We start from the raw sequence: 15880 nt of genomic DNA, 5'->3' as shown, positions 1-15880 counted from the left end.
GGACCACCAACCCCCCCCCAGCCCCTGCCAAACCCACCTAAGGGCCTCCGAGACAGGACAATACATTCAGCTCAGGGGACGAGGACTGAGCGGGGAGTGGAACAGGGAAGACAGTGAAGCAGACAGATAGACTGCGGGTGCATATATTGCTGAAATATTACATTCAGGCTGCCAGAAATGGCCCACATACTGTTTAGCTGAGAAAATGTCAGTTAAATGATGGCATGCTTTACAGGAACATTATAGAACATTAAAGTCAACACATTAAGGTCAACACAGAAAACATCTCTGATGAAAAGCGTTAGGTCAGCAAGTCTGCTTCAGGTAGGGAAGAGAAAAGGTTCAGCTAGTAGTTTGTCGATCACTAAACATATCATTTCACGTTTTTTATTAAATTAAAAATACATCGTTTAAACTCTCATTTTGCACAATGCTCAATGTTTCAAACATAGCACACATACACTTTCTTCTAAATCATAATTGCCTTTGACTTTCATTTACAATGCCCTCAAAAAAACGCTATTTTCATCTGTGTGAAAGGTGGAGAAACAATAAAGGAACAACATATGAACAACTCCAGAGAGTACTACAATGAAGGTAGTTTAATTCTTTAGTTCTGCTCAGCACACATCCAACAGCAGTAACTATGAGGTGGACTCCGGATGTTTCCGATCAGTGCATAAGCCAACTGCGCTTGAGCTTTAGGTCACAAACTGACATTATCCTTCAAAATTTTCTGACAGAGAGCAGAATTCATGTTTGCATCAACCAAGTCCTCCAGGTCCTGCATAAGCAAAGCAGCCCCAGACCATCACACTACCACCACCATGTTTGACTGTTGGTATGATGTTCTTATGGTGGAATGCAGTGTTAGCCAGATGTAACGGGATCCATTTCTTCCAAAGTTTTACCTTTGACTCATCAGTTCTCAGAATATTATCCCAAAAGTGTTGGGGGTCATCTAGATGTTTTTGGCAAAAGAGAGACAAGCCTTTCTATTCTTTTTGGTCAGGAGTGGTTTGCGTCTTGCGACTCTCCCATGGATGCCATTTTTGCCCAGTGTCTTTCTTAGTGTGGAATCTTTTACATTGACCGGAACTGAGGCAAGTGAGGCCTGCAGTTCTTTAGATGGTCATCTGGGTTCTTTAGTGACCTCCTGGATGTGTCGTCGACGCACTCTTGGTGAAATCTGGTCCACTCCTGGGAAGGTTCACCACTGTTCCAAGTTTTCTCCATTTGTGGATAATGGCTCTTCCTGTGGTTTGCTGGAGTCTCAGAGCTTTAACAATGGCTTTGTAACTCATTCCAGACTAGCAGATTTCAATGACTTTGTGCCACATCTGTATTTGAATCTATTTAGAATGTGGCATCATGTGCTGCTTTTTGAGAGCTTCTAGCCTGCTTCACATTGCCAGACAGGTTCTATTCTATTTCTGTTCTTTTGGGTACACAACACAACTTTTAAAGTCTTAACAGATTATAAAAGACTGGGCATCTCACACTATCAGACTGTTTTTGCAGATTTTTTTGGGAAACTGAAATATTGGGGATCACACACTAAATGATTAGGGATCACACACTACTCAGTCTTTAAGCTTTTGCGAACTCTCGCATTCTCCTGTTACTAGGAGTGGAGCAGCTCCTGCTGTTTTCTCTGTCGTTTGCACTGAAACAGTAAAGAAGCAGCAGGTAAACATGTTTAAGTGAGGCTCATGGATTTAAAAATGTGATCAGTGCGGTATTTTAAATGTACATAAACTCCATTGTGCCTTAAACTCAGCTCATTAAAAAGGTTTGCTCTACATGTAAGTGATTTTTCACCATTTTTTCTTTGTTTACTTGCTGTATATTTTTCTTTCGCGCTCTCAGTTTTCATTGGCTGGTGAAGGAGTTCGTTCAGACTGAGTCGTTGACCAGTTCACGCTAGATTAAGCTCAGGTTAGAGTCAGGTTAAAAAAAATCAAACCTGTTTGATAAACTCTGACTGGTCTGAAACGCAATCAGGAGGCCAAAAATCTGACTCTGCCCCCCTTGAACACTTCTGAGTTCTCTCTCCAACTGTCGACTCTGACTGACCCAAAAACTACAGACTAGAGCCAACTAGCACAGACTCGGCCAGGCTGAGAATCGGGGCTAAAATCGTGGTAAAAGTCGTGTAATGTAACCCCAGCTTTAATGTTTAGATTCAACAGGTCTGGGGGTGGGTAGTGAAATTGAACCCAATAGCCAACTGAATTTGGTTAACTGATTGATTTAGTAGCTAAAGGGGCGATTACCTTTTCACATAGGGCAGGTAGGGCTGAACAGCATTTTTCTTTCAATAAATGAAATCATTATTTAAAAACAGCATTTTGTGTTTATCTACCTCTGTCTGTTATCTCTGTCTAGTATTAAAAGTAGTCTAATGATCTGAAACATTAGATGTGACAAATATGCAAAAATAGAAGGAATTAGGAAGGGGCAAATACTTTTTCACAGCACTGTACACACACTGTGCCAAGTAAGACCCCATTACCTCTTCTAACTCAACTGCCCTGACGCAGGAACACAGGGGACAGCAGTGCCCCCTCGAGCGTTCATCCTCTCTGTCAGTAAACACTGGGCTCTGACCCTACTTACACAGCTCTGTGGAGACCCAGTCCTCTCTGACACACGCACCCAGACACATCCATACAGGCCTGCTGGTGCCCGGTCTGCTCAGGCCCCTGGCTCACCAACAGTTTACGGAGCTCCAGGGCCCTTCATGATTCAAGGAGCGATGAGTCATCTTCATTTCCTCCTCAACATCTCTCCATCTGCACGAAACCAGGGACAGCCATCACAGCTGCTGCTACAGCGCTCTGAAGGCTGTTAGACACCCAGTACAAAGCAAATGAACGTCATGAAAACGAAAACGGAAAAATGTGTCCTCTTCTCCTCCCTTGCAAAATGAACAATGGTGACCATTTTGTGGCTACTTTCCATTATGGAAAAGTCAGGAGCTGATGTTCCATTCAGGAGCCTGGATGTACGTGGCCCAGTTTGAGCCCCACTTCTACTTCTTATGGAGATACTGACATCAGCCATGACAAAGCAAGGGCAAATTGGTCCTCCTGACATTAGTCAGCAAGTTCTAGTTACACATGTGTTATACATGTGCTCCACTTATTTTACTGTCACCCAAATAAATCACACAAATAAATCTTGTTTGGTGTGTAAAGACCTCAAGAATAGGGCAATTCTAATCTTTACTCACAGCATAACTACAGCCCTGCTCACTCTGATCTCGGCCGTTTAGCTTGGCACAGACGGGCAGTAAACTGCCCGGAGAGTGGAGGGTTGTTTGGTGAAGCGTCGTTGGCTCACAGCCCGAGTTGCAGACTCCTGGCAGGAGGGTCACTCAGTGAGGCTGAGTTCGACTACAGGCAGCAAGCATTGGACATTACTGCATGGACTCTATGGGTTTAACTAAAGCATAATAAATTACACAGTCATAGACTTCACTGGAAAAAGATAAGCTAACTTTAACTTCATTAAAAAACACTGTGGAAAGCATGTCTGCTGGAAAAAAGAGTAGCAGTAAAAAGTAGGAGAATTTAAAACATGCAATGAAAAATGTCCAACTAATCATCCACAAAAAGATGCATTTTAACTGATGATTTTTTAACCATGATGAGACTCCACACTTCGGTTTCCAGTGACTGGTTGCACCACTGTTCTGTAGGGATGCCATGATCCAGTTTTCTGCCTGTCCTTCATCCTTTAAAATAAGTGTCTATTTCTGCTGTTTAATCCACTCATTTCTGTCAGTAACACAATTCCTGTATGCTGCTGTTGTGAAGGACATGACACGACAAAGCTGAAAATGAGATTTCTATTTAGTTTGTCAGCAACCGCCTTTTTGAACAAGCAAGTGCATGAAGAGGAATGAAAGTTACACACAGTTACATTTTATCATTACTTTGATCCAAACTGCCCTCTGCCTTGTTCTGTAGGGATGTTCTGATCCAGTTTTGCCTGGAAAACCCTTCAATATTAAGAATCTGCCAGTAGAGACCCCCCAGCATGGGAAATTTGTATTTTGGAGCATAATACAGCCACACAGCGCACACTTTAAGTTACTAAAACTAATCCAGGATTAGGGTATGTATGCAGGCTGCCAGTTACTTTAAAATGCTACAGTAAAATCAGTACATTTTAGTATGTACTGACTGTGATGGTCTGGACTAATAACACTTTTTTAAAATGACCAATTTTTTGTGTCTTTAACATATTAGCTTCATATTTTAAGCTGCTCAAAAATGCATGAAATACTGATTTTTTTTATTAATTTATTACTAAATATGAAGTGGCACAAGTAGAAGAGGTAAAATGATCTTAATAACAGATCAGATATAGCTTATCCTAATCCATTGCAATACACCTGGAGCAACTCTGATACTGTTCTCTCAGACTGGACCAGAACATCCTCACCTCTCTGGCTGGAGTGGCCTTCTAACCTCGACCCTTGGAGAGCTTTGAAGGGAAGCGAAAGAAGCTGAAAATCTGATATTACAGAGGGCAGGTCCTCTCTGAACACTAACAGCCTTGGACATACATTCCAATACTATTGAGCATTTCACTCTCCTTTACAGAGAAAAACACAGAGCGTCAGAAAAATGGAGAAAAAGGACAAGCAAGCATGTGAGAGAGCAAGAATGAGAAAGAGAGAGAGCAAGAATGAGAAAGAGAGAGATGCTGAAGCACCTACTTGTGGCAGCACAGTGGTGCTGTTGGGTTGCCGTACAGCGTTACCAGTGGCAACAGCCCCGGCGACAGCTCCAGTTGGGGTGATGCCGGTCTTGGCGGGCTGTAAAGGCTGCGTGAGGGACTGCTGGCTGTTCAACAGGGACAGCCGCAACGCCGGCAGACTTTTCTACACACAGAAACCAACCAAAACAAACATCTAATTAATGAGACGTGATCCAGTTAATTAACCAATGATTACTAATTCTGCTCAACAAAAACTGGAGCAAATAAACTTTATTTTATATGTTAAGTCATTGCAAATCAACAAAGATAGCTAGGAGTCCCTAAACTTATGACAGGAAGTGAAAGTTCAGAGCGTTACAGGCGTGAGATTCTCCGTTTCCACCCCAAACCAGCAGGAGAGAGAATAACCATTAACTTGCTTGCACTCACCTGTCTGATGCTGAAAGGCTACCGTGAGACAAAAACAACTAAGCTTACAAAGATTTTGCTTTCCCTTCTGTATTAGTGTTGTTTCAAAAGCGCACAGAACAGTCAGCATCTTTAGATCATGAGATGAATAAATAACCTTAGAGGCAGCTGGGAGCGAGCGATATGGCAAAAACATAACAGTGTGATACTTCAAGAATTTTCACGATACACAATATGCATCACGATATTTCGTTTGCCATATTTAAAAGTATTATAAAAACAAAAAAAAGAATTTTACTTAACATTTCATATACTGTATTAAATCCATTTAAACGGGGCTCTTTTTAATCAAACATGCACTTGTTTAGCGCTTCTTAAGTCCTGCCGATACCCACAATACGCTCAGAAAAGCTTACTGTGATGGGTCATTATTTATCACAATAACAATACATTTAGTCATTCTGCCCATCCCTGTTAGCGGCTATGTTTAGTTAAGGGTTTTTCCACTAATTTTTAAAATGTTTGCATAATTAAATCATTAAAATGTAAACAAGATCATTGAGAGTGGTTTGATTTCTAGAGAGATTTGCAGTTCAGTGGTGGTGAAAGGAACCAGAGGTCCGAAACGTTTAACGCCTCACAGAAAGCTGTTATACAAAATGGTTACAAATATGCTGCCTGATGCTTAACACATTGTTTTATGGTAATTATGGTAATAAGTTCTGGTCTAAAACATATCTTTTCAATCGATTCATGGCGGAGAGGTACATGCAGGGTGTTGTGAGGCCAAACAGTCACCAAAGAAAACTCACTTTTTCAGATTTCCCATTATTTTACCATAATCAGAGTTACATATAAACTCAGAAGACAGGTGTAGGTTCACTGGTGGTTTTGGATAGTGAAAAAATGACTATATTTGTGCTGCAGACATTGTGACTCCTGGTTCCTATCACAGTAAAGAAATCGGAGCCAGTACATTTCTCTAAAATGCACCCTTTCACATCAAACTGCGCTGAATGACTGTTCACACTGATTTCAGTGGGTTTAGTGGAAAAACCTTTTCCTCAGCACCACTTTCCATGTTGCTTCATACTGCAGGCATAGAGGCACATGAGTACCTCTAGTGTTAGCCATTCAAACAAAGGCCACAAAAAGCCTTATGAGCTGCTGTGTTCTGTATAACTTAGTGCAGGACTGCGTGTGTACATGTCTATTTTAGGAGCTTTTTGAGGTAAGCCCACTAACATCGAGTGACAGCACGGGTGCGCTGGCGTCGTGGAGGACGAGGCAGGGTGGCAGGATGTGACACGTGTCATGCCTGGCTGGACACGCCCTCTGGCTATTGGCTGGGGCGGCCAGGGGGAGGGGCTATCGCTGCACGACTGGACCCTCGCCAGAGGAGCTGCTGTTGCCATGTTTGTGTGTTAGTGTGCACCTTACCTTTAGGGATGGCACCGGTTAGAGGGGCACTACAGCCAAAATGAAAATTTTAACAGTCGATCCATCTGTTAAAAACACGCCTACTTGCCTTCTTCAGTTGTGCCACAAAAGGCTTCCAAATGAGTTCCGGTTTAAAGATTAGGAAAACCTTCTCCTGACAATGCATCTTGATGGCAGGGGGAACATTTAAATAACTACAACTGCTTTGGGGTTGAATTTTATTTGAAATGTTGTTTTATTTTATTTTCTTCAGCTGCTGAATGCAGAAGGAAGCCAAACATACTATTACAGCCATGAAACTGTCTTTAAATTGTTGTTACAATGGAGAGAATGGATTACTTAAATGACTGAAATGACTCATCAGATGAGAACAACAAGCTAAAAACCCAAGGATTATGTGCTAAATAAACAAAGAATCGAAACAAAGAATGTGATTTTGTTGAACAACTGAGGTAAAAGTTACGCTAATGCAAATTTTTTAGCCTACAGATCGGTGGCCAGGCTAGTAGTCAGGATTAGTTGACACCACAGGGATTCCCAATGGTTGCACAATGTATTTACAGAATGCATGCTGGGTATTGTAGTGAGAGAACATTGATGAAAAGTGCCAGTTAGGGCTTTGTGTGTTTTATGCTGAGGAAAGTCACTATGAAAGGTTTTTACTGTCTTTGTCTCACCTTGAGGAAAGGGACCAGGTAAGGCTGGGGTGACGACTTTAGCTCAGACTGTAGCCGGTTGGTGAATTCCTCCGGTTCAATTTTGGCATCCTGAGAAAAACAAGTAAACAAAAAGAGAAAATAAATATGTTCAGTATAGGTTTAACCTCAAATCAAATCAAATCACGTCACATTTACACAGGTGCAAAGGTGAGTGAAAATCTTAAGTGCATAGCCCCCTTGTAGTAGCTAAATACAAAAAAATATATAACAAAAAGCAGATATATATACATCGACTCTAATTGTATACACATATACACAATATACACTTGTATTGCACTATTTCCAATGTACAGTTGTAGAGTAAGAAGTTGTTAAATAGACATTTCCGTATGTGCAGTTTGTGAGTCTGGGGTAGATAATAAATGAGATGCAGGTACACAGGGGATAGAATATTGATAGAATATTGATATAGAAATCTTCCAGATCATACAAGATATGGTTAGAAAATGTACAGATGTATATGTGAAAGTATAGAGTTGCTAGATTGAAGGTGCAGTAAGATCAGAGTAAGTCTGTTGATGTGAATGAGGTGTAGATTGTCCAGGGAGATCATCATGATGATGATTCAGAGGTGTAGAGACAGGCCTATAGGCCGATAATATAGACCAAACTTTTGTCATGATCTAAAAATTATGCATACAGAAATGTCAATCTCCAAATCAATACAGTCATATGCAAAATTTAGATGCTCCTATTCAAACACACATTTTAACACACAAGTATAGTTTATTTACCAAGTTCAACATATTGGGGGGGAGTACAACTTAAAGGTGGCTTGAGCAAAAGTTATATCACAATTTTTATTTTATGTTTTTTTTTGGTTAAACTCAACAAATGCATTATTTAAATTTGCTCCCTACAGAGGAGGTGTTAACTTATTTTCACTTAGAAAATGAACAAAACATGTAACTTGATCGGGGATGTTCAAAGTTTGGCGCTTTATGTCAGCTGCCCTGCGCCATGTGTTAAAATTTTATGATGAATGCAGAAACAGAAACACTCCAAAATTACCTGTAAATTAATGGTGTTCCATCAACTTTCATTCAAAGTTTTGCCTTCTACTGTAATGTTATCATGCTGGAGATACAAGCTTTTGGCGTGAGAGGGACAATACACTGTTTATACTCTTAATCTGAAATACAGTTTCACACAAGATTAGCCGGTTTTCTTTCGACCATATATCTGCTGTATTTCAGCGCTCTTACTACCTCAGACCCACAGGAAACTCTCATTACATACAGTATCCTATCTGTGAGCTGTCTGCTGCCCCCTGCAGGTTCACTGTGAGGGCTACAAACTCCAACAGCTAGAGTAGCAAAGTTTTCACAAACTCTGGTTTAGAGCAGAAATACTATCGAGCATTCTATTGTTTATTTTGATAATTAAGTAATGGTCATTTTTTAAAAAGTTAAACAATTAAAATAGACAAAACTAAAAAAGACTGCAAAATATTCAAATAGAAACATACAAACTATGAAGCATTTAAAGCAGGAGTGTCCAGTCTTAACCACAAAGAGCCAGTATGGTTGCAGGTTTTTATTCCAATCAGGCAGAACCACACCTGGTCAGTTACTGAAGACAGAGACTAAATGATTAAATGAGTGGAACCAAGCGTGCTCCTGCTTGTTTGGGATTAAAACCTGCAGTCGCACTGGCCCTTCAGAGATAAGACTACTGATTTAAAGTGACCTCTCTAAAGAAAAAAAAATCAACTAAAAAAGGCCAAAAATGTGCATATGAGTGTGTACGTCCATCAGGCCCTTTTCTCCCTGCAGGAGAATTTAAAAATGTGTATTATCATCATGTAAATTGCTGACTAAACACTTCTGATTCACTCGAAAAGTATATATCACTGCTGTCAGAACAAAACCTTCAAAATCTCCAAAATGACAACTTTACAGCAGAAAGAAAAAACATACTTTACTTTTAATGTAAGTCAATGGAAGCAGACATTTTTCAGAGTATTTTTGTGCTGTTTCTTTTGGTCCACTCTTCATAACATTTACACACAATGTAAAGGACAACAGGCATTTTCACATTATATAAAAAACGGAAAAACAGCAACAATGGACATTTTTTAATAGAGTGAGTGTGTCCTCGTTTACACTGAAGATTGAAAAAACACAGTTTGGAGAAACTGAAGTGATTGTTGTGATTTTTTCCGTTTTGTTTAAATGTCTAACTGATATTTGGTCACATCAATCCAAATATTCCTAAAATTCCCTGAATTCCCATCCTCAGGTGGTCTGGACTCACCAGCAGGTCCTGCACCAGCGCCTTCACGTTCCGGGACGTCTCCGGGGAGGGGGAATTATGGGATGCCAGTTTGATTAGTGTTGCCAAAAAGTTCTTGCACTTTTTCACGTTCTCCTGCATTTCCTGAGGAAGAATAAAAAGAGCCATGAGGCTGAGACGAGGCCAGGTCACGCTGTCAGACAGGCAGTGTGTGTGAGAATTTGAATTTAGCACCCGCTGGGGATAAGCCCCGCCCACAATCAGCTGTGTGTACGCCGGTGTGGCTCAGAGTGCGTGAGGGTGTCTGTGCGTGTGTGTGTCCGCTGGGTAGTTCCCAGCTGTGTTAACCCGTGTGTGTGTGTGTGTGTGTGTGTGTGTGTAAGACTCGGCCTTCTGGCAGCTGTGAACATAAATGTGTGTGTGTGTGTGTGTGTGTGTGTGTGTGTGTACAAGTGTGTCTCTAGAACTAACCCAGCCTGCTGGGTAAGAACAACCCAGAGGGGGCAAGAAGTCACTCAGTCATTCAGAGAGAGAGGGAGAGAAAGAGAGAGACAGAGACAGAGAGACAGAAAGTGAGAAGGAGAAGAAAAGAACAGAGAGGAAGAAAAGAGAAAGAGAGGAGAGAGACAGAGAGAGAGAGAGAGAGCGAGACAGAGTTGGGGGGGAGAGAGATGCTAAAATTTAAACCTGGAGGGCACACGGACCTGGGAGATGACAGGAGCTCCAGGGGCGGGGCCGGCTGCGCTGGGAGGGGCCAGCGTGGGCTGACCGTGGGGCCCCTGGGGGCCCAGTGCTGCGGGGACCTGCTGGGGAGCCGTCACCGCCACGGCCGTTGCCGCCAACGGCGCCCTCTGGAGGAGAGAGAAACAGGCAGAGAGATAAACAGGAGCTGACAATGAGCCTGCAGCAAGGCCACACACAGCAGCGCAGAGGCAGCCCACCACTACTGTCACATCGCATGTCCCCAGAGCACGGCATGACGGAACTGAACACAGACACGGGACGAGAGAGAGAGAGAGAGAGAGAGAGAGAGAGAGAGAAGGTGGAATGAGGGAAGACATCAAACCATTAAAGCTAGGGATGTAGTGAAATTGGTATTGGCACCAATAACACCCTTATTAAAGTGGAATTCCACCAATTTTTCTACATTTTTGTGGAATCGATTCATTAAGATGTGCGCAAAGTCATTCAGAGTGGTTTGGCGTGAAACGCTCTGTTCTTACAGAGTCAGAACTGTTCACAGTGGTGGTGACAGGAACCAGATGTCCACCTCTAAAAGCTCCCTCACAGAAAGTTATATGAAATGGTTACGAATGCGCTGCCCGATGCCTGAGACACCGTTTTACGATAGTTTTGTGATAGACGTTATAAATAGCATTATTCCTGGTTCCTATTACCCTCACTGTAAAGAAATCTGAGTCAGTAAGTTTCTCTTAAGTAAATTTATTCACATCTCAATGACTGAATTATTGAACTGAAACTGTTCACTTCATTTGCTTCATATCAACATATTTATTTATTTTTCTTTTCTTTTCTAGTTACGTGTGTTAAGGTCTTGTGTTAGCTTACACATAGACAAATGATTCCAAGCAGTTCAACACAGTGAGGTATACAGAGCTGAAACTGAAGAAGAAAAAAAAGTGCTCCATTTTTGGATCAGTTCAAACCCTAAGCTCAGGTATCAGAGCGGAATTCGGTGCACCCTTAAACTCACACCAGCTTTTTGTCTTATTAACACAAATGTTAAGTTATATTGTGTATCAGTGATGGTAATAATGTGTAAGACAGCATCGTCATTACAACTAAAGCTGATAAAGATATTTGAATTTGTAATGAGAGAGAGAGAGAGAGAGAGTAAAAGAACAAGAGAGGGCTAAAGAAACACACGATGTCGGACAGAACGATACAGCAAAACTGAGAGAAGGACAGAAAGATGGAAACAAGAAGAAACAGAGACCTGGGGAGACGAGAGTTGTAAAGTAGGGGTGTCAGACTCCAGTCTTGGAGGGTCGCAGTACTGCAGAGTTTTCCTTTTACCATATTTAACACAACTAATCTGTTAATTCACCTATCCAGGCTCCGCCCACAAATGCATTCTTTCATGGGGCTGAAGTTAGACCCAAACCAAGAGCCTGTTTTGGACTCTGGACCAATTACAGAATCGAAGGCAAGCTTGTCCTCTCATTTCGTAGTGGGGAAAAAGGTAAACAAAAGTAAAACAGAAACGACGTACGCACTGATGTGTTTTTTAGGAGAGTAAAATCGGATTTGATCTGATCAAACATATTTTACTAAAAAGGGTAAATGGAATCTAGCCAAAGTTTATCTAGACACGATCCATTATTGATACATATCGTCGCTGTCCAAAGAAAACCGTCTCCAATTTTATTGATTTTTAATTTTCTACATCATTTCAACTCACCAGCCGTCCTTCACGTTGTGTGAAATTTCATGATGAATGGACCAATAGAAATGCTCTAAAACCACTTGGAATAAAATCTCTTTACATTAAGGTAAGAGTGTTTCTCTCTTCTCCTGTAAAGTTACTATTTTGGAGGTACTTGTTTTCTTTGGACAGCGACAATATGTTGATGTGAGGTGTAAAGAGGCTCTGAGTTAGAAAGCACTAACTCGATTATAGGACGAGAAAAATCAGGGATGCACCGATATAATATTTTATTATATATTTTCCTTGATAGAGCGATACGACATGTTCGATAAACGTTCGATATAATACACCATTCTCACACTTCTGTCACACGACACTACTCTGCTGTCGCCAGGAGAGGGCGCACTTCCGAGTTTTTCTACATGATTAGAGAGGGAGGGGCCACGAGTAAGATGAGTCTTTAGCAACGGCTGAAATGTGGAGTTACACATTCCCTGCTTGAGCGGAGTGACCGGTGATCTGCTCTCCTGTGACCGAGTCTGAGTGACGAGGTCAGTGGCGTATCTGTACTGACCTACAGTGAACTCACCTCTTTCTGTACATCCTAACAGCTTTAGCAGCGCTAAATCACAATCCTCACAACTACAGCCCTGTTACAGCGCTCGGACAGTCATATTTAAGTATTAGTGCATTCACAAGCAACGAAAGTGAAAGAAAGAAGTGGGTTCATGTAAATTACGGGAGAGCACTAGCTTTCCAGGCTAGCTGTTTTTAGCAGCTGGCTAACTTGAAGCAGCTCTGTCACTCCACAACATGGAGAACTGATGATACTGTGGATCAAACACGACACAAAAGCACCGCTTTCAGTTTAAACATACCTAAAAGGAGGTTCTGTTTGTCTGGTGTTGATATTTTGCGGTTCACCACTTAAACTACTACAATTGAATATCCAGTCGTCTAGCTGGTGTCTGAATACTGTGATGTCATGTGTAGCGGGGTAGCCGAGCGCTCGGCACCAGCTAAAATAATCTGTTTTCTTTCTTAAATTATGACTATTACAAAATAGCCGTGCTTTTCCAGCTGGTAAAAACAGCTCAGCAGACACTCTCTCCCACTCTCCCGTGACAGATCTGTGAAATGTCCCACTGTTTGAGTGTTTGTTGTGTTCTGACCATAAAGGATAGTTTAAAACAGCGATTAATCACCCAGGAGCAAAAATCAGCCTTCAAACTTGAAAGAAATAATGATTTGACATTTATCACGATACGTGTCGATATCGAACGATATGAATTTTGTTTATCGTGATAACATTTTTGGCCATATCGCCCAGCTCTACTTGGCATTGTAGACCAGCCTTAACTACACATTCTGATGTATTCTGACATCGGTTTAGAGTATCAGCCAAATCCAAACTTCTGCTTAACACTGATCATATTTTCAACCGACTGTCTGCTGAGACCAATTTGATTCCTATATTATTATGTATATCTATCCTAATATCATGCATACAACAAAAACAGCATTTATTTTGAATTAATAATGCATGCTAAGTTTCTCATTAGGTTGAATGGCATTTTGTAACATTCAGTAAAGCTTGTCCAACCTTTAAACAGCAGCTATGAAAGAACTCAATTGTAGGTAGAGGATGGATAAGTCAACTGTAAAGAGCTCTAAGAGGGAAACACTCCTTTCTGCAGGACTGGGACCCTCTGGGACGCAAGTCTGACCATCCTGGATTAAAAGCTTAGGGGTGTGCTCACAGTGAGGGCAGCAGAAGCAGCAGTCGAGGTCTGAGGAGCAGGACTCGGGGTGGGGGACTGAACCACTTTTGACTGGAGCGCGGGACCAGCCCGAGAGGCCTGAGAGGAGACAGGAGACTGTGGGAGGGCGAAGAGAGAAGGCAGAGGGGAGCAGGAGGAAGGTGAGCAAGAAGGATGAAGGGATGGAAAGGAAAAAGAGAAAAGGTTCAGAGTGAAACAGCAAACTGACAACCGTAAACCGTGTTCTCTGCAGAGAATCGTGTGTGTGTGAGTTCATATTACCCATTACTGTTACTATATATACAGTAAACTCTCATACAACATGGATATAAATGTAAGAGACTATTTACAAAAGGCTACCTATATTTGTTTTATTCAATACTTCAACAATTCTATGAACAAAAAAATATTAAATGATAAGCAATATGCACAATTACCTCTTTTTATTAATTTTTCAACAAGCTACCTCTCTTGAAAGTGATCTCCACTTTGGCAAAATCATGAATTCCAATTATTAATTCTATTACTATATAATTCTGAATGTTACACAGCTTTCTCTGTCATTTTTGGAATCTCCTGCAGCTCTGATCCTCACTTTGCATCCAATATTTCAACATTTTTATTAACAGCTTTCTAGTGTCCAACAAATCATTTCAAGTCAAGTCAGTTTATTTGTATAGCACTTTTCACAAAAGGTGTTGTCACAGAAAAATCCAGGTCTGAGGCCCCATGAGCATCGCCATTGGCGACAGTGGCCTGGAAAAACTCCCTAAAAGCAAAGAGGAAGAAACATTAAGAGGAATCGAGACTCAAAAGGGGAACCCATCGTCCTTTGGTCGACACCAAACAGCAAACAATGTTAGTATAAAATATTAAACTACAGAAACGGGGAAAACCGGTGAAGCAATGGTTATAATTAGATAGTTTGAGTCTGTGCAGCAGGAGTATCATCAGAAAGGTCAGTTCATGCAGGTGAGGTCTGCACAGCATTGTCCAGTGAGAAGCTCCATGGTGGTCAAACCAGTCCAGAAGGCCGGCGAGCAGTGGGCACCCGATTTGAAACCTACAAAGCTGCACAGCACTAACTAGTCAGAATAATTTAATACATATATTTGATAATTAAAGACATCCAAACTGGCTTTAATTATTAAAAACATTGATCGTAAACTTCTGAATAGTAATGTCAATCTTGAACAGCAGTGTAGAAAAACGTAAGAGACCACAAAACCGACAGTCGGCTTCTATCATGGCCACAACCTCAACAACTTGTTGCATTAGAGCAGAGAAAACAATAAACTGTGCACAGCAGCTGGTCACCATCAATGGTTTGGGAGACCCCCTGCTCTAAATCAGTGGTTTGGGAGCCCCCTGGAGGTGGAAACAGGGTACTGCAGGGTTTCCCTGGATCAGGGTGGACCAATTACAGAACAGCTTTAGAGGACTGGGACACCAAAACGGAAACACTGCTGATACTGACAAAAATGAAAGCAAGTCACAAACTATTCAGTACCACAAATTAAGCATGCTAACCACCCCCAGTTTAGCTTTCACTGACTGCAGACAAACAATACATGTTAAGGAGAGGCCTCCAACCAGGGCCTTGGAGACTTCGATAGAAGTTAGAGCCCAGCTGTAATCGGCCACATCATCAGTGTTTTTCAGAGGAGCTTTATGAGCTGGATAAGGTGTTTACACACAGACTTCTGTGTAATTGTAGACATTCGTGAGTGTGCACGAGCAGCAGTACTGACTTGACCCTCAGCATTAGCTGCTAAGTAAACACAGCCAGCCAGTAAGACAGCGAATCAGCCAATTTGGCCACTTCAGGCCTTTTTAGAATAGTTGCAAACAATGAAAAAGAAGAGTCAATTAAATCATTAATCACAATTATTTAGATGACAAATAACCGTCAGCTCAATTTTCATGATCGTGACCGACCTAGACTGTACAAGTAATACACAGAGTTGCCAGTTTATTAGGTCCCCCTACATTGTATCTACATTTGCTGGCAATTTTATCTGAATAACTTACCATACAGTAGAACATGGCATAGGCAACAACAATAAATGAACATGTATTTTTATATATAACCAAATATATTTGAAATTGCATTTATTTTAAAATGTATGGGGAAATATTACACCTACAAATGTTCGATACAAAAACAAATGTATGTAAATATACTTTTCCAATACATT

The 15880-nt window shown here is 41.3% G+C and overlaps 1 protein-coding gene across 1 annotated transcript in view; it reads right to left on the bottom strand.

The window, feature by feature from the left end:
* LOC118818435 (transcription initiation factor TFIID subunit 4-like) overlaps positions 1-15880 on the bottom strand; it is a 157530-nt gene that overhangs the window by 118220 nt on the left and 23430 nt on the right. The window contains exons 3-7 of the mRNA XM_036585696.1: positions 13683-13799; positions 10238-10384; positions 9555-9677; positions 7257-7346; positions 4730-4894 (exon numbers count right to left, since the gene is read on the bottom strand). Coding sequence (XP_036441589.1) covers positions 4730-4894; positions 7257-7346; positions 9555-9677; positions 10238-10384; positions 13683-13799 — 642 coding nt within the window. The remainder of the gene's footprint in view (positions 1-4729; positions 4895-7256; positions 7347-9554; positions 9678-10237; positions 10385-13682; positions 13800-15880) is intronic.

The sequence above is a fragment of the Colossoma macropomum genome, unplaced genomic scaffold (genome assembly GCF_904425465.1).
Source record: "Colossoma macropomum unplaced genomic scaffold, Colossoma_macropomum, whole genome shotgun sequence".
Lineage (NCBI taxonomy): Eukaryota > Metazoa > Chordata > Actinopteri > Characiformes > Serrasalmidae > Colossoma > Colossoma macropomum.
The sequence above is the reverse complement of the archived record's forward strand: the minus strand, read 5'-3'. Positions and strand labels throughout refer to the sequence as shown.